We start from the raw sequence: 18,393 nt of genomic DNA, 5'->3' as shown, positions 1-18,393 counted from the left end.
TTCCTCTTCATTTACAAGTTTACATTCTGTAGGAATTTTATGCAAGGCATTGGTGAAAGCTTAAAACCATAAGAAACAAAGTATTTTGGGGGTGGGGGCAGAGGAGATATTCCCTATACCATTTAAATTTTGCCTGAAAAGTTGTCTGAGGAAGATGTGGGGGTTTTTTGCCGCTGACTAGACTTAGACTTTGAGTCTGCAGAGGAAGAGGGTTCCAGCGCTGAAGGGTCATCCATGGGTATGAATACACACACCTTTGTGCCCTGTTCCATAGACTTGGCACATTGATGAAGCGCTTGGAATTTTTTTTTTTTGGTGAGTTCGGGTTAGTGGTTGTAAAATTCAAGAAGAGGGTGGTCTATCGTATTTTTCTTCTGTTCAGCATGTGTTCAGATAAAGCATAACCAGACCCAACGGTCCATCTTGATTTAACCTTTTGGGGAAAGTGCTGTTGGCGTGAACCTTAGCTTTGGTCAGAATTTGAGAAGGCGCTTTCCACGCTTCAGCTTGTGTGCTGTGTGTCACTTTCAAGTGTGTTTTTTCCCAAAGTCTGAACCTGCTGTGTGTTTCTCCCAGAACCACTTGTCAGCTGCCAGAAAAGCCTTTGACAGTTTTTTCACACATTATCCCTATTGCTACGGCTATTGGAAGAAGTACGCCGACCTGGAGAAGCGGCACGGCCACACGAAGCAGGCCGACGAGGTACGTACGCCGCGCTGGGCTGGCAGCCGTTGCTTTTGGGTCCCGCGAGCCAAACAAGGACCAGACCATGGCAGAGTTGCCCTCTTTGGCCGCCCGTCCCTGCTGTTTCCGCACAGGGCTTTTTTGGTTTGCGCTCGTCCCTCCTTGTGGCGCTGGAGCTAACGTCTTCTCTCTTTGTTGGCAGGTGTGCTAAACTTCTACTACAGTTTGTCAAGCTTTGCAGTGCAAGCGTCTGCATTACACTGCAGCTTAACAAGTAGGGCAGGGCTTTTCTGTCACTTACATTATACATTTATTATTATTATTTCACAAAATTCGAACGCTGTGGTTGGTTTTGCTGGTCACTCTTGCTACATCTTATTGCATTTTTGGTCAGACGCTGTCATTGGTGCTCTAGAGGGTCTGTGCCCTATGGTCTGTACCCCAAAGCCTGCCCACACAGCCTGGTCAGATGCAGGGACCGCTGCGCTTTGAAGATCAAGACTCCGCTCGTGGAGATCAGAGCATTGCCATGTTCTAGCCAACCTCCACCCAAATGGTAATGGTAGATTATTTAAACAAAATTCCAGTACATTAGTATTTTTTTAAGGTTCACCGGATAACACAGTGTTGCCTCTCGCTTAGGACCTCATTGGAGGGTTCGAAGGATAGCTCTCTCTCTTTTTGGTGTTCTCTTCATAGGTCTATCGGAGAGGGCTCCAGGCCATACCTCTCAGCGTTGATCTCTGGATCCATTACATAAATTTCCTCAAAGAGACGCTGGATTCCAGCGACCCTGAAACCGTTGGGACCATTAGGGGGTAAGTTCCTTGAGCGAAGGACCCAGCCGTTGTACTCTTTGCCGTAGAATGTTTTCACTGACCAGTCAGAAAATGTGTGACCAGAAACATTCCACTGGGACCTGCGTCTCTTTAACTGGGGTATGGAATGGGCAGAAGATGGACCTCTTGCAAGAAGCATGCTGATGAGAGCAGAGGGGACTTCACTTCGTAGGCATAGATTTTTTTAAAAAATGTTATATCTCTATATAATCACCCTTAGTCAGCGTGGACAGTGGTGTAGGATTATGAGAGCTGCAATTCAGGAACTGGAGGGATGTGAGAATGGAAGACTATCTTATTCCTACCTCTCCTGGATGGTTTTTAAATATATATTTCTGGGTGGGGGGTGGGGGAGAGGGAACCATCGTGGGAAAGGCTGATCTGAGATCTAAACTTTTGTGATACATGAGACGGGGGTTGAGATCTAGCATTTTAGGTCCAGCTTTTCTACCCTTTTAAGATGGTCCCAGGGGAATCAGTGAGGAACGGAAGTGTTGCAGAATTTCTGATTTCACTTTAAGAGAAAGAAACTCTCATGCTTTTGTAAGGCCCTACACTGAGTAGCCGCCCTGAGTAGACATGGTCTAGAGGGGCGGGGTCTAAATTTAATAAATAAATAAATACTTGTTTTCCATGGTCACCAAGATTGTTTTGCTCCCCTAGGACCTATGAGCATGCCGTTTTAGCTGCAGGAACAGATTTCCGCTCAGACAAACTCTGGGAAATGTATATAAACTGGGAGAATGAGCAAGGCGATCTGAAAGCGGTGTCGGCTGTGTTTGACCGGATTCTCGGGATTCCAACTCAGCTGTATAGCCATCACTTCCAAAGGTGAGAGGATGGCGGCCGTGTCGTCGTCTGGGTCAGAGTTGTGTGGCTTCTTTGACTCCTGTTTCCTCTTTTGGCAGGGCTGAGGTCTCTTTGGAGGGACATTCATTCAGCCCAGGGGCCCTAAAAAAGGCACCCTGCTCTCCTTCTGTCCCTTCTCCACTGGTGGTTGTACTCCAAACTGAAAAAGCGAGCAGTTGTGACACCTCAGCTCTTTAACTTGGTTTTACAGCAGTTAGTAATGTCATGTCTTTCAGAAGTAAAGATCAGTTAATGTAACATTCTCTTGTAGAGGTATTATTGGCACCCCATTTTAAAGAGACATTTTGTTGTCTAGAAGTTAGTAGCTTTAGTTGCTTGATGAATAAATATTAATGGAAACAAAGGCTGCTTGTAAATGGGCAGAGTTATGTACAGTGTGCTTGTAACTCCTGTTTTTAGGACTCCATCTAAGAGTAGTTAGTTTGCCACAAACTGAGAGGCAGAAAACCTCACAGGGATGCTCCAGCTGTGTATTCCAGTGCACATTGAACCTCTCTGAACGCTGCTGCCGCTGCATTAAGGAAATATCTAAGGAAGCCAGTTTCACCACATCTCCCCCCCTTAACTGTGGAGTCATTTTAACAGGAATATTTTTCCAGTCATATATTCTTCAGACTAAAGTATCCTCTGAATGAACGTTGAACTAATATTCAAAAAAGTGTCTGCTAGCCAGTGCAGGCTTGTTGTTTTTACAGAAATAACTCTTTAAGAGTGGTTTACCTTTGAAAGAAGGAACTGATACCTTTTCCTAGTCTTGTGTCCTTTATGAAAGGCTGTTACAAAGAACGGCTAAAAGAGTTGGAGGTTTCTAGAATTGCACCAGAATTACCTAGATATCTCACTTCCAGCTAAAAAGAGACACACCGTCTTCTGTTTCCTTTGTGGCTTAATGGAGACAGACAAGCTCAACATTCTGAAAGATAATGTTGCAAACGCCATCCCTATTTTCAAAAAGGGGAAGAAAGAGGAGTCCCACAGTAAATGCTAGGCAGCATAACAGCAGGAGAGGTATTTAGACTAGATTGCTAAGTAGCCAGTCTGTGAGCATTTAGAAAAGAGCATTTCTCAAAAACAAGTCATGCCCGACTGGTGCTAGCTCTCGTTTTGGTGAGCCACAAACTTTGTAAATGAAAGGAATGCTCTCCTTGCAGCACACCTTGGTATAAGCAAGGCTTTTGATAATGTCTCTTAGGGTAATCTTGTGGCCAAGCTGATGAAATGTGGTCTAGAGGATGCTGCTCCTCTTTGTAACTGGTTGACAGGCTGATGTGCCTAGAGTGGGGCTGCTCACCAATGAATGATTCCTTGCCATCCTGGAAAGTAGTGACAGGTGGGGGTACCATGAGATTTTGTGCCATGCCTTGTGTTGTTCAGTGTTCTTTTTAAAAATAATAATAACGTACTTGAGATGGCAGACAGCATCCTCTGCAGATAACACCAGACTTGGTCTGGTGGCTAATACTTCAAAAGACAGAATCAAGATTCAAGAGGTTGTTGATAGGTTGAAGGACTGGAGTAAAGAAATAAAACGAGTGGAATCCACCCACAACTAAGGCGAAGGCCCATTGAACAAATGGATATTTGGAGGGTCAGCAGTTCCGTAACTTCCCCTGACGTGCAACAGCCAATCCTGTTGTTGTTGAATAGTCAGTACTAAAGTTCAGCCAATGAGTTTTAATTAGGAAAAATGTAAAATCATGCACTTAAGTGGAAAAACCAAATGTAGGAGACAGCTGACTCTCTAGTAGTACTTGTGAAAAGGATCTAGGTGTCGTACTAGAAGAAAGAGATGTGGGGGGAGTTAGTGCTGTACTAGGCCTCCTCAGTGCTATCTAACTTAAAGGAGGTAATTGTACCACTTTATTCAGCTTTGGTCACCAGGAATGCTATGTCCAGTTCTGGAAAAATGTCAGCCGTATAAATGAGGCTTTTGAGAAGCTGGAAGGGTGCCCATGGGAGGGATAATAAAAGGTCTGAAAACCAGGCTCTGCAAAGAACTATTGAGGGAACTGGGCACTTTTAGCATAGAGAAGAGAAAACAGAGAGGAGATATGACCAGCCGTCTTCCAGTATAGGACCCTCATGTGGAAGTTGGAGCAAGCTCGTTTTCTGCAGCTTCGGAGGGAGGACTCGAAGCGGCGGAGCCAGTTTGCAAGAAAAGCCATTTCTTCTAAACATTTGGACAAACTTTCTGGCAGTGGAACAGACAGATTGCCTTGAGAGATGATGGATTCTCCTTCACTCTTGCAGGCTTTAAAGGGGAGGTTGCTTTAGCCATGGATTTCATGCTCCTTCAGAGGAGGGAGCTAGGCTTGGTGACCAGTGGAGTCCCTTCCGGCTACATGATTTTGAAAGATGAAAAGGAAGGTATTAGGTCTGCTTGGAATAAAACACAAAGTCTGTGGTGTTATTTTAGAACATTTCATGGACTGCTTTAGTCTTCGGGTAAACGAATAATAGAATAGCTGATATTTCACAGCCCAGCTCATCAGCCTGTGCATGACTACCTGTTTTCTTCACATTTTCTGTTCAGTGAACAGTCACGGCCTACGGCATCTCCTGGGTCCTTCAAACTTTAGTAAGTTCAGGTTGCTGTAATACAACATAGCAAGCATAAAATAAGGTGGCTGTTCTCTGCTCCATTGCAGGTTCAAAGACCATGTACAGAATAATCTGCCACGAGATATTCTTGCTACGGAGCAGTTTATTCAGCTGCGCAGGGAGTTGGCTTCTTCCGCCACTAGCCATACCGGGGAGGGTGCACCCGCTGGTGATGACCTCCCTTCTGGAACCGAAGATATAACTGATCCCGCTAAGGTAATCAACCCGTACTTTCTGTAGCTGCAATTGGATGCAAATGCCAGGCGCACCTGAGGAGAGATCTGCTACTGCCGCAAAACATTGATCCACCTCCCCTCCCCAATCCTCTTCTCGTGTCTCCTTTGAGCCATCCAGAAACCTACTAAAGTGCTTTTCCCAGCACCATCCTGGAGCAGCTGGCTTTCAGGGTGCAGGGAGGAGCAGGCGTCTCCTCTTTCCCTCTTCCATTGGTGGTGGGAGCAGTTCTACCGAAACTCAGCTGCTGTTAGAATGGCATTTTGTGCTGGACGTCCGGCCCACGGACCTGCCCCCCTTGCCTGCCTTTGCTCTGGTGGTCCCTTCCTGGCTTGGCTTCAAAGGCAGCCAGTGCTTTGTTCCCTCAGCCAGATTGTCTCTGGCTAGGTTTTCTGGCCTGGGTTTGGCGGGTGTGCTGAGAGTGACAGTGGTTATTAAGGGACTTCGGCCACTGCAGCCGCCCTGTGGGTCAAGAACCTCCAGAAGGCCAGTTCATCTCTTCCTTGGCCTTCCTTTTTTCCTGTTACCTTTCACAGCATTATTTTTTTTTTCCTACTGAGGGTTGTCTTACGTTGTGTCCAAATAATGATAAGTTGGATGTAGGGCATGCTTATTGTCTTCCTGCTTGTTCAGATACCTGCCAAGCTACCCTCTAGTAGCGCATTTTGAATGAGTTGTTTTTTTCCTCCTGTTTGCTTCCTTCACTGCCCACCCACCTCTTTCGCATCCCCATACATAAGTAGTTGGGCATACATACCGTGATGTCGATGATCTTGGCCTTGGTTTCCAGCGGCACTCCTTTACATTGGAGGATCGTGCCTAGTTCCTTCAGAACTGCTCTTCAAGTTACAGACTACTTTTGCATTCTTGAGCCTGATTTTGATTGCTGTTTGGGATAAGATCCAGAATGTTGTCAGCAATTCAGATGTCTGTGTTGCCAACGTTAAGAGTACACTGGTAGCGGGCTAAAAGATTTTGTTCCCCATTTTGGCCTTAGGCTCCCTAGAATTCTTCACCACCACCTGGCTTATGTGCCAGCGGTAGTATTCACACCTGCCCTCCACGCTCCCAATTTTCTAGAGTTCCTTTTTTGTCTTTGCTTCTTTCAGAGGCAACAGCTTTAAGCAAAGAGGAAAACAGAAGTACTGTATTTTTTGCACCATAAGACTCACTTTTTTCCCACAAAACAGGGGGGTGGAAAGTCTGTGCATCTTATGGAGCGAAGAAAACAGATTATATTTTCCTGTTTTCTTCTCCTAAAAAATCGGTGCGTCTTATGGAAAGGTGCGTCTTATAGAGCGAAAAATACGGTATGTCTTTCTGATTTTTTTTTTCTTAAAAGATTTTCTTTTTGTGTGCCTCCAGCTGGTAACAGAAATAGAAAACATGCGACACAGAATAATTGAGATTCATCAAGAAATGTTTAATCACAATGAGCATGAAGTCAGCAAGCGGTGGACCTTTGAGGAAGGGGTAAGTTCACATGAAGGACCTGAACAGAAAATTTAATGGGAAAGAGGGATCCTGTTTAACAGGGGAGATGGCTTTCTTTGGAAGCTTAAGAGGGACGCGTCAGTGACCCATCCTGTTTGGGGCCCTTGCAGATCATGCCCAGAATAGCTTGAAATCAGCGACACAACCTGAAGTGTCTGGTTTCACAGCTAATACCACAGAGTCGGGGCTTGCATGCGTGAGAAAGTGAGCAACAATACTATCCGAATGTGTCTGTGTCTCTCTCTCTTTTTTTCTTTTCATTTTTCTTTTGTTTTTGCTTCTGTTTTTCATGTTCATAAAATCATTTTCTATTCACTGAAACATGCAGTTGTACTATAATTTTAACTGGCCAGAAAAAGGTTGGCTTGATTAATGTACAGCATTAGCGCTTGTCACAGCAGAGAAGCAGTGGGGCTGAAACTTAACACACACGGCAGAAAGTCACCGGGGTTCCATCGCCAGGATTCCCTGAGGGCCAGTGATGGCTGCTTGTCTTTGTGGGGAAGATGGTTTCAGCTGTACCTTGGCACATGTGGCACCTGACGGAAATAAATAAAAAATATGGAAGCTGCCTCTTAAATACATTTTTGGCTCCACCGAATCCTTGGCGGTGCTTGACGTTAGAGAATCGACAGATAGGCTGTTGTTGCACTGAGGAGTCAATGCCTAAATCTGTTTCTGTAGGCCAGTGACTTTGGGGGTTTCCCGGGTGTGCCTGAAAGAGGTGGGACTCCGTCTGGCTTCCCCGTTCCATCTCGGAGAGTATGCTTTGGTGGGTGGGTTGGTTTTTTGCCTAGCATTTTTTGTAATGCATAAAGTGCCCTTGTCCAGTCCAGAGTGCAAGAGAAGGGCACCTTTGCCATGTTTTGGGCACCACCTACATCCTTAGCCCCCACTTTTAAATTTTTAAAATAATTAGTTTGGGCCAATAACAGTGGGGGGGAAAATAACATTTTCAGTGGATGAAAAAAAAAGTAAGGGGAAGGTGTGGGATTGGTTGTGAACCTCTGCCACCCTGGATTAAAAGGGAACTTTTGCCCTCCGGTATTACTTTATATTTACATTCGAAGGAGATTTAGCACTGGAGGACTGGGTTCTGTAAGTGACACGTGTGCTAACTTCACCTTCCACAACTGTTCTCGGTGGTGGTTTTCTACATCTGCACAGTTGTGTTGTCTTTAGAGAGCAGCACCCTTTAGTGTGGTTGTGTTGAGGCAACACTTCAGTCTGTCCTTCTGTCTCAGTTCTGCCTGTGGGCACTCCCCCCTTCCTGGTGGAAGAAATGCTGGCTGATGCCTCAGCTGCTGCCTGCCGGACAGGATTGAGATTGCTCTCCTGTCTCTTTCTGCCTCTTCAGTGCATGCTTTATTTGCTTTTCAGGGCGTCTCTCTGAAAAGTACACATGTGACCTGCATAGATCTGGCGTGTGTCATGCTCTCCTGATTTGGTTTAGCAATTTAAACTTCACTTGAAATTGTCAGATTGACAAAAATGCTGTTCCTTGTAATCCAGTCCACCCAGGCCCAGGGTTGCAAGGTTAGGGGTGGCAGAAGAGCAATAGGTTCTGGCAGCCTGCTCTTACACATTCCTTTCTCACTCAAGTCAAGCAAAATATGTATGTGTGCATCTGCTCGTTTTGCCTAATTAGCATCAGAAGTAGATCAGTCTCTGAAAGAGAGAGAGAGAGAGAGAGAGAGAGAGAGAGAGTCTCCTTGTCACTTGCTGCAAAAAAGTGCATTTGTGGATGTGGGCCTTGCACTTCATGGCGGAGGCAAGAGTTGAACGCTGGAAGGGCTATATGTAGTCTGACTAACCCATCCCAAATGGGTGGGTCCCACACCCAATGAATATCAGCCGGTAGGATTCATTTGGAGTTCCTTCGATGTGTTTCTAAATCACTTTGTGCTGTCTTCAGCTTCTGGCGCAGTTGGAATTTAATTAAGGACCTTGTCAGATGTTTATCTTCCCTGAATGAAAGTAATGAAAATATATGAGTAATTTGTGTTCCCTGCGGCTGGCAGATCATACTGGCCCGATGCTGATAAAGAGATGGAGGGCTGTGTGATTAACTGGGGGGGCAGCGTGCCAGGCTCTTCTTGGCCATGGCTGGAAAATGGAGTATCATTTGAAATCCCTGCTGATCTTGGACTTCAGAGGGTCTGAATTGTTTTACTGGTTTCTCAGAACAGATAGTTGCTGTGTAGGTATGGTTGGATCCTCACGGGATGGGAGGCACCCTACGTGGCTTTAGCGGTGTGACAGACGTTCCAAGTGGAAGGATGAGTTTTCCGATGTGGCTGTCCAGAGCCGAAGAAGGGGGGAAGTAAAGTGGACAAGGCTAGGGTGTGGCCCTGCAGGTGCCTTCCACCCATTCTGTTTCACATGAACTGAATACTCCCCAGTCATAATGCCGACCAGGTCATGAGAACATCTTCCTGGGATAGAGGAGAGGGCTCTCATGTTGCCCGCTTTCACAATAGGGAAGTGGCAAAGGATGTTCCTTGAGGGATGGCTGAAGCTGACGCGGACCTTCTTTATCTTTTGCTGCTCCCCCTGTGTTTCAGATAAAACGTCCTTACTTTCACGTTAAACCTCTGGAGAAAACCCAGCTGAAGAACTGGAAGGAGTACTTAGACTTTGAGATTGAGAACGGAACGCACGAGCGGGTGGTGGTCCTCTTTGAGCGCTGTGTGATCTCCTGCGCCCTCTACGAGGAGTTCTGGATCAAGGTACGGGGCGTGTCTCCTTTGCACACACAGCTCTTTTCCCTTTGCAAACATTGATGATCAGTGACTAACCTTCTGTACTCTTGTTTGAATGTTGTTCATGTATAACTATATCTGTTGCATTAGGAGATGGTCTGCTTGCAACCAGATTTGACAGCTGCATATGCCAACTTCGTTGCCTCTCTTCGTCCTTCCTTACAGAAACTAGTCTAATGGTTCAATAAAGGTGCTGAATGGGTTTAAACACAAGAATTTTATAGTTCTCTCAAGTATTTAGCGGCCCAGAGTAAGGTGGGAATCATTCAGTGTCTGCTCTGTCTTCAAATGCAGTATGCCAAGTACATGGAGAGCCACAGCATCGAAGGGGTGAGGCACGTCTACAGCCGGGCTTGCACGATACACCTCTCTAAGAAGCCGATGGTGCACTTGCTCTGGGCAGCCTTCGAAGAACAGCAAGGTGAGGCCTGGGGGTGGGCCTCCTCCAGGGGTGGGAGGGCAGGCAAAGCGTGGCCCTCCAAAGATGGTTTGACGTGCTCCTTCCTTCAGCCCCAGGGACCAAAGCCCAAGGCGAGGAGGAATGCTGCTGCCCAGGCCTTGGCAGCCAAGAACATCTGTTCTAGAGGAATGGTGGAGGAAGAACAGCACATAAGAGGAAGCCATCAGCATCAAGCGATTGCCTGTTTCAGGGAATGAGATGCTGCCCTTAAATCAGACGCTCCGGCAAGACCAGAACAGAGAATATTCTGGGTGTCTCTTCTGGTCTTGTTGGAGCGTCTGGTTCAAGGGCAGCATCTCATTCCCCGAAACAGACAAGAGCGGCCCACTCGGCAATCGCTTGATGCTGACGTATGCAAGCAAGCTGCACAGAGAGTTTTTGTACCTCCACATCTCTCTCTCTCTCTCTCTCTCTCTCTCTCTCTCTCTCTCTCTCTCTCTCTCTCTCTCTCTTAGGGTTAGTGTGATTGGATGGAAGAGGAACAGATAGGGTATTGGATGAGAACTTAAGCAATATTTATGAGGTTTGGGAAGTAGGCAAGGAGTGTCCTGCTCTCTCTTCTCCCTGGGACCCAGAGCCTTTCAGCGGGTGTGCCCTTTGAATCTAAGGGGTAGGTGCTAGCCAGTGAACATTTGCGGGTCCCACCAGTCCTTCTTCCTCCCTCCCTCCCTCGCATGTGTCACATAAGAGTGACCACTAGATCTTTGTATCCCAAGAAGAACAATATTAAACAGCAAAGGACCTCACAAGACATATTAATAAATGCAAAAATAAATATACTTTACTACCTGTTGATTCACACTGGCCATGTGACAACGGAAACTGTCTTCGGACAAACACTGGCTCTATGGCTTGGAAAGGGGGATGAGCACCGCCCCCTAGAGTCGAACACAACTGGACAAAAATTGTCAAGGGGAACCTTTACCTTTACCTTTTACCTGTTGATTACAATTCTAAATAAAGGGGTTTCATGCATTCAGCGCATTCACACCACATACATACTCACCAAAGAGAGAAGAATTCTTTATCTGCATTGTCCAAGTTCCAAAGAAAGTAGTTCATTCCAAAAGCCTTTTGGTCTCAGCAGGCAGACAGACTAACGTTTTCCCAGACCCTTCTTCTTATATTCTATTTAGGCAGTTTTTTAAATAGAGAATGCGTCAAAGACATTTCTTTGTCTCAGGTTGTTCACAGGGCATGCATGGTAGAGATTTCTTTAGATATATGGTCCTTATCCACTTACTGTGAAGTGTGGAATGCTTAATATGTCTTCCCTCACTTAGTGGACAGGTTTGTAATCTGCTTTGTTCAGGAGGATCCTCGTACCAGGCTCTTCTTAACCCTCGAGTTTGCTCCACTCCCTCAGCAGATGTTTTTTGTCAACTTAGTTCAAAACGTTCACAGTTCAAAAGTTGAATCTCTCACAATGAGGGCTTCTAGTTTGAAATGCAAAGTCTCATCGTTCCTCTGGGTTTTGTTGGTCTCCATCTTTTGTGTCTAACTCTCTCTCTCTGGTTCTTCACCTGATCCATGCCAAACATGCACACACACACACACACCACAGGCTCAGGGAAAGGTTTGGTTTTCCTCTTTGGGGAATGAAACTCTTTTCTGCTACAAGAAAGAGGCAGCTGTCCTTACCCGCTTGAATTGCATCTGAAATGATCATTCTGAAGAAGGGTTCTGTGCTGCCAGGCCTTAGGTTGGCCAGAGGGAGCCAGGTGGTGAATTAAGACTGCACGTTGCCTTCCTTCGTACTGTTTTTCTTTCTTGTCTCCCTGGGGCTGTGCAAAGCAGAGGAAGCCTGTCTCCTTTGCTACGGGGGAGTCATCCCCACTTCCAGGGCAGTTCCCCTCCAGTGGGAATGATCTTGGTGTGCTTGAGAAGGGAGCAGGGGAAGAGGACCTTGAGAGGCTGCAGGCCCCAGTGGCAGTGGCACTGTCTGCAAGGCACGCGCACACACACACACACGCACGCCCCCTTCCCACATTACCTCTCTTCCTTTTAGGGAATATCAATGAAGCCAGAAGGATCCTTAAGACCTTTGAGGAGAATGTTTCGGGGCTGGCAATGATTCGTTTACGAAGAGTTAGTTTAGAGCGGCGGCACGGGAACATGGAGGAGGCCGAGCATCTCCTTCAGGAAGCGGTGAAGAATTCCAAGTCGAACTACGAAGCCTCCTTCTTCGCTGTCAAGCTGGCCCGGCACCTTTTCAAAATCCAGAAGAATCTCCCCAAGGCCAGGAAAGTCTTGCTGGAGGCCATTGATCGAGACCGGGTACGTTGCTTCCGGGGCTATTTAAGGGACAGGGTCTTTTCCGACCCTTGGGGGGGGGAAGCACAGACAGTCTGGCCTGGCAACTGTGATGATTCCCTTGACTCTGCAATGCGTATTGCTGCGAGATGGAGACACCAGTCCCTCTAAACTGACGCTGCCAGGCACAGTTTTCTTCGGGGAGAGCTTCCCCTCCAGAGCAGAGCTTGTATGGGCTGGAAGAGAGCTGGCGCTGGACGTATAAGATTATGTGGAGACATGCAGCCTGAGGCATACGACACGGACCCTGGCTTGGCCGTGTTGAATCTGTGCAGGCTCTTAAAGCAGGTGGTGGTGGGGAAGCCTCACTGCTGTTTTCATGGTGACAGGAGGCCCTTCTGGAAGTCAGCTGAACGGGGCTCTAAAATTCTATGAATTAGGAGTGCTTGTGGAGAAATAACACAATGCATGTTAAGGCAAGAGGTAGCGAGGGTTGTGGCTTTGGCAGAGTGAATGTGTCAGGGGTGGTTTGTGAAAGATGGGGAAAAACCCGGAAGATTTTGGAAGGGGGAGGTGAGCTGAGGTCTGGGGAGGGGAAGGGAGATTTGGTTCTCCCTGATGGTTTTGCCCTAATGATAGACATCCCACCCACGTTCCCTCTGGGACCAAGAATTAGCAATTGGGCTTCCCTCTTCCCCTGAAGTAAGAAGACCTTGTTGCTTATCTGTTTGAAGAGACTGCTCTGTTTGAGGCCCGATGCTTGCAGGGCAAGCTTGGTTTGTGTCCTGATTTACCAGCAGGTGTAAAATCCAGCTCTCCCTGACCCATAGAGGAACTTGCTAAAAGCTTGAATTTATGGGGCGGGTGTGCAAACAAGATTAGTTTCTTGGGGGCTTTCTGTTGCCTGACGAGTCCTCTTTGCCGCAGGTAGCGTTGGGGGTTGAACAGTGTCTCCTCCACAGAGACTCTCCATGCCAAGCAGGGGCTGCCTTTCTGCCTCGCTCTTGACTTAGGAGACCTTCCCCTCCTGTTCCCACCTCGGTTTGCTGCCCTTGTCCTCATTCTCAAGGATTGTTTGTAAGACTGTCTGGCGGTGGTTGGGATGGTTAGTTGTGTTAGTTGCTCGTCATAAGTGGGTTTACCCAATACAGCCAGCAATTTCACCAGAGCTGTCCTTGTGTACGTAAAAGAGAAGAGCAGGACTCCAGTGTGTGCCCTTCGTTATCCAGACGTTAAGGCAGAACTCTCAGTGTGTCATCTCCCTGGTTGATTTGGGTCTATGATTCAGGCAGAGTTTGGAGCCATGGGAAAAGCAATATAACCCCCACCCCTGGTCATTGACACACAAATAGAGTGTAGTGGTGTGAGAAGGTGATTCTTGGACAGGGCTTCAATTGAGTCTTTTTCTGTGCATGCCTAGGATAACCCAAAGCTGTATCTCAACTTGCTGGAAATAGAGTATAATGGAGATCTGAAGCAGAATGAAGAAAACATCATTGCCTCTTTTGACAAAGCTATCACTGGAACACTGCCGATAAAAATGAGGATCGTTTTTTCACAGCGAAAAGTGGAATTCCTTGAAGACTTTGGCCTGGATGTGAACAAGTGAGGTTTTTACCTGTATTTACGCCAGTGTGGAGGTTGTGGGCTTAGCATCTCAGTGTCCGTAGATAGCTGTCAGGTTACAAAGGTTGGGACGGTCGGAGTTGGCGCTTCCCAGGAGGCCTGCAGAAATTCTGACCCTAGAATTGGTTTTCACGTAGAGGACTCGCTGTGGCGATAGAGATCGCGATCAGCAGGAGGCAGGGCTGGTTTTCATTTCTGTCTAGGGCATTTCTGGGCCACTCCTACATTTTCCAGATTCTTACTGCGCGGCGGCAGCTGCTGCAAATGCCACGTTTGGGGATCTGACAGTGCATTGCCTTGCAGTAGAAGCAGCTTGCAAAGCGGAAGGGGGGGGGCTGGCTTGGGGCTGGGCAGGCTGTGCCCAAAACTCAGTCTGTCCAGACGGGAATGTCTCACCTGTGGCCACCTTTCCCCCCCCCCCCCTTCTATTTGACAGGCTTTTGGAGTCTTATGAAGAACATCAAGCCCTTCTGAAGGAGCAGGAGTCCCTCAAAAGGAAAGCAGAAAACGGGTATGGAGTCGTGGGCTGTGCTGAGAACACTCGGCTCTTTTCTGAAATGTTGGTGTAACGGTGAAAGGCTAGTTTTGTCCTTGCTTGAAGCCATTTGCCTAGATCGACAAAACCCTACATTATGTGTCAGAGAATGGTCCTTGTCAGTGTCATAGTTGATTGGGTAGAGCATGGCGGACTCGGATGGTTACAGCCCATGTGCCCCCTGATTTTCAGCACTGCTGGGTTTGACTCTGCTCCCCCCCCCCAATACAGAGTTCCACCCCAATCGGAACCAACACAGGCTGGAAATACTCACTGTGGGAGGAGGAGCGCTGCCTATGGGGGAGGGGTAGCACAGTCCACATTCGCAGCCAAGAGCCTCGGTTCCAGCCCAAACAGGCACTTGGCCCTTCAGGGAGAACAGGGCTGATGAACTGGTAAGCGGCAGTCAAAGCCCATTTTTGCTGAGCCTTCCCTATTAGACTTTGAATTCTTTTAACAGGCAGAAAGATTGTGGCTCCACTTTTTTAAAAAACGAAGACGCCAACTTGTCTTATTAGGACTGCTCCAGGTCTTTGTGCTCTTTTCAACTGAGATGTTAAGGATTAAGTTTGCACATTACGGTCTGTACAGACAGCTAAGAGCAAAGTTTTTGGGCTCTGGAAAAAGTTGAGGCAACTCAACACACTTTCCAGACTTGGCTGCACTGTGTGTGTAGAGATTAGTGATGGGGACAAATATAAAAACAGGTTGGTTTTTTTGACGAATATAGCCGATTCGTCATATATTTGTCGATCTGTGTTCATCAAAATTTAAGTCCCAATAAATACAGGTTGACGAATATTTCCCCGTTTTTATTTGTCCCCATATGAATTTTTTTTAAAGGCATCCTATGGCTTTTCCGTTCTGCCTACCGGCCCCACCAATTAGCTGATTGGTGTGCCGATAAGAAGCCACCCATCCCCACATCCTACCCCCTAACCCCCTCCCTCTCCCTACTTTAGCCCCCCCACCAACATCCCCTTACCGTAATCATCGCCGCTGCTACCGAGGTCTCCGTCAGGCCTCCACAGCTGTAAAAAGGGAAACTGGCTGCCCTATGCAAAGATGGCGGCTGCGGCTTCATTTAGGGTAGAGAAGCTGCAGCTGCCATCTTTGCAAAAGGCAGCCTGGATTCCCTTAGCCTGCCTTAGGCAGAATGGAAAAGCTATAGGATGGCTTTTTCTTTTTTTTAATATGGGGGTGTCGGCAAGGGTGGCAGGTAGAACATCTTTGGTTGATTGTTTGCCAGGTCTTTAGTTTCCAAACTTCTCCAGGCACCATGGTAAATAAGAAATGTCTAGTGCTTAAATTTGTTTACAAGTAGGAACAGATGAATAAAGCAGTATTGCAGAATTTAAAAAAATCAATTTTCATACAGTGATCTGGAGGAAGACCTGGAAAAAGTACCATATTAAGTACCCAGTGAGCCTCCTTTGGTATTTTGTGCGTTCTGCATGTCAGATGCTTGAGCCCTCTTGTTGATCAACATCCACCTGGCCTTAGAATATGATTGATACCAAGCAGGTGGCCTCAAACTGGAAGCTGTGCCAGTTTGTTTCAGAGGCCACAGTCTGTGCAGTATTGAGGCCCCACTCCTCCTGCTCAGAGAGATGTGGGAGGAGAAGCCTTCGTAGACTCTGCTCCAAGGAAGGGGCTTGTCCTGCCTTGGACTTCATCTTGGTGCTTGCGGTGGAAGAGCAAGATAAGGAAGCACTTAAGAGCTGTTGACAGGGAAGGACAGCAGGTTGCTAAGGTCCTTGTAAGCTCCTTAATGTGATACTAACCCAATAAAGTTGACTGTCAGGAAAGGTTTTCTACTTGCGGTAGAAGTGCTCTGTTAAATCTTCACTGCTCTCAACCATTAAGGGCTACTGGCCCAAGCAAAGAGATGCCCAGGTACTGGGGGGGGGTCTTCATCCTCAGTAGCAGGGCAGCTGGCCCACTTTGCCGTCAGCTGTTTCTCCAGTTGTTCATGTTTTGAAGGAAGGTCATGTGCGAGTCTGCTCTAAAATAACAGCTCGTTCACTTCATCCTCCAGCTGTGAAGAGCCAGATGAGAAACGAGCCCACGGGGATGAGGCAGCTCTCGCGGCCGGGCAAATGGCAGATGGCGACATGCAGGCCAACCAGGCGGCCTACAATTATAACGCCTGGTACCAGGTGAGCAGGGGGTACCTAAGATGGGCTCCAGCCAGAATAGGTCTACCCGAGTCACTTGCCATAGCCAGGGAAGACGGCTGAGGGGCCTAACACCGAGAGAGGCCTGGAAAGAAAGAACAGGAAACCGGGCCTTCTCGGCGGTGGCCCCTCAACTCTGGAATAGCTTGCCGCCAGAGATTTGCCTGGCACCCTCTCTGGGTGTTTTCAAGAGCCAGTTCAGAACTTGGCTCTTTAAGCAAGCCTTCCCTCCTGCCATTACTTGACTTTTACTTTTCTTGGTTTTGCTGTTTATTCCCATCTTGATTATAGTACTATTGTAGAGTTTTTAACTCACAATATATTGTGAGCCGCCCTGAGTAGACTTCTGTCTAGAAGGACAGGATAAAAATCCAATAATAAATAAATAAATAAAATATGTGGAAAGGCCCCCGGGCGCCGATTCTCTGCCACTGATTCTTGTGGAATAAGCTTCTTAAATGCCAGTGCTGGACGGACGGGATGGCGGTAGTCAATTCCAGTGTGTATTGCAAGTTTCTCGGACACCCTGGCTATTTTCCCAGGTGGAAAGTCCCAACTTCCGAGATTTATTTGCCTAAGTGGGGCTGCTGCTGAGTTTTGTTGTGCTGGGCAATGTCGGGGAGGGGGGGGTCTGTTTTTGCCCAAGTGGAGGAGGTACTCCTTTGCTAACCTTGTCCCCATTTCCTTTCCTATAGTACAACTATCCCAACGCGTGGAATTACGGGCAGTATTACCAGGCCTCTTCAACCTGAACAGAAGAACAGTGAACGGGAGCAAATGGCGTGTGAAAGTGTTTTGTTATTTTTTTAAAAAGATAGGGATGTGAAGAAACCGTCATGTGATAACTTTCTGTCTTTTCTGCATGTGCAATGAACTGACGTCCACGGGGTTCTTGTGACAAGCCTCATGTGTTAATTGGTATCTCACTGTCTACGTAGCTGACCAGGAATTCAACTCTTCCCACAGCTAAAAATGATCAAGAAGTGACATGGAGTCATATTGTTAGTTCATGTTGCATTGAGAATGTTCCATGCGAACCCATAACTTTGATTGAATACTTGCCAAAGTCTGCCCCTCTTGTGTTCCAAAAAGGTGGTGGCTGGAAGAGGATCAGCGCCCGCCCGCCCACGCCCGGAAGTAAATGCTCTCTTGAGTCTCCTCTTCCTGTCCGTCTACTGTGAGGTCCCTAAACACTTTTCAGAGCTCCACTCCACGCCTCTCCCCTCCCTTTGGCCATGGTGGTGGCCACGAGCTGCGAGCTTCTTTTCAGAACTTGGAAGGCGAGGCGGGGGGGGCAAACTCTGGGTAAAAAGTGACAAATGAAGTGTGTTGCCAGAACCATGCTGTGTTTGGGGTGGATTTTGTATTGCAGTTTTCATGTATAAGTTTAGAAATTTTTTTTGTTCGTTTAAAAAGTCTTTTTTGTAATAAAACCACATTGTGTAAACTGTTCTGAATAGTTTTATTGTTCAAGATTTTTGGTTTAATTTAGTTGGGACCTTTGCTGTCCTTTTCCCTATTTCTTCGCTGCATCCGTTTTGAAACTTGACACTACCCCCCAGAGGCTGTTGCAGGTCTCTGTACCTGAGAGTAATTTCAAACCCCTGCCCCACCCCATTCATTATTTCGACTTAGCTGAGTGTAGGCAGATGCAGGAGCACAAGTGGGGATTGTTCTTTGGTCCAAACTTCTTTTCACTTTGCTTGATAGCTCAGTGGCCCAGGTTGGGATTTTGATTCCCCACCAGGCCTCCTTGACAGGAGCTGCCCTCAATTATCCCTTGAGAGTCCTTTCCAGCTCCAACAAGACCAGCAGTTCTAAGACGGTTCATTTCTTGAAACTAATTGAAAGAACTGCT

At 47.1% G+C, this 18,393-nt stretch overlaps 1 protein-coding gene, 1 long non-coding RNA gene and 1 other non-coding gene across 3 annotated transcripts in view; all 3 read left to right on the top strand.

Moving 5' to 3' along the window:
- Positions 1-17,982, top strand: part of PRPF39 (pre-mRNA processing factor 39) — a 30,577-nt gene extending 12,595 nt beyond the window's left edge. Inside the window, exons 3-14 of the mRNA XM_078384564.1 lie at positions 577-702; positions 1,384-1,502; positions 2,187-2,354; positions 5,042-5,210; positions 6,594-6,701; positions 9,287-9,451; positions 9,779-9,905; positions 11,953-12,221; positions 13,618-13,802; positions 14,260-14,334; positions 16,397-16,517; positions 17,231-17,982. Coding sequence (XP_078240690.1) covers positions 577-702; positions 1,384-1,502; positions 2,187-2,354; positions 5,042-5,210; positions 6,594-6,701; positions 9,287-9,451; positions 9,779-9,905; positions 11,953-12,221; positions 13,618-13,802; positions 14,260-14,334; positions 16,397-16,517; positions 17,231-17,287 — 1,689 coding nt within the window. The 3' untranslated portion in view covers positions 17,288-17,982. The remainder of the gene's footprint in view (positions 1-576; positions 703-1,383; positions 1,503-2,186; positions 2,355-5,041; positions 5,211-6,593; positions 6,702-9,286; positions 9,452-9,778; positions 9,906-11,952; positions 12,222-13,617; positions 13,803-14,259; positions 14,335-16,396; positions 16,518-17,230) is intronic.
- Positions 5,239-6,294, top strand: LOC144586417 (uncharacterized). Its single transcript, XR_013541235.1, has 2 exons — positions 5,239-5,572; positions 5,715-6,294. It is a non-coding gene; the product is annotated as an uncharacterized LOC144586417 (long non-coding RNA).
- On the top strand, positions 12,299-12,381 carry LOC140703644 (small nucleolar RNA SNORD127). Its single transcript, XR_012082946.1, has one exon. It is a non-coding gene; the product is annotated as a small nucleolar RNA SNORD127 (small nucleolar RNA).
- Positions 17,983-18,393: the final 411 nt, after the last annotated feature.

The sequence above is a fragment of the Pogona vitticeps genome, chromosome 1 (genome assembly GCF_051106095.1).
Source record: "Pogona vitticeps strain Pit_001003342236 chromosome 1, PviZW2.1, whole genome shotgun sequence".
NCBI lineage: Eukaryota > Metazoa > Chordata > Lepidosauria > Squamata > Agamidae > Pogona > Pogona vitticeps.
This window is presented reverse-complemented; position numbering and strand designations above follow the sequence as displayed.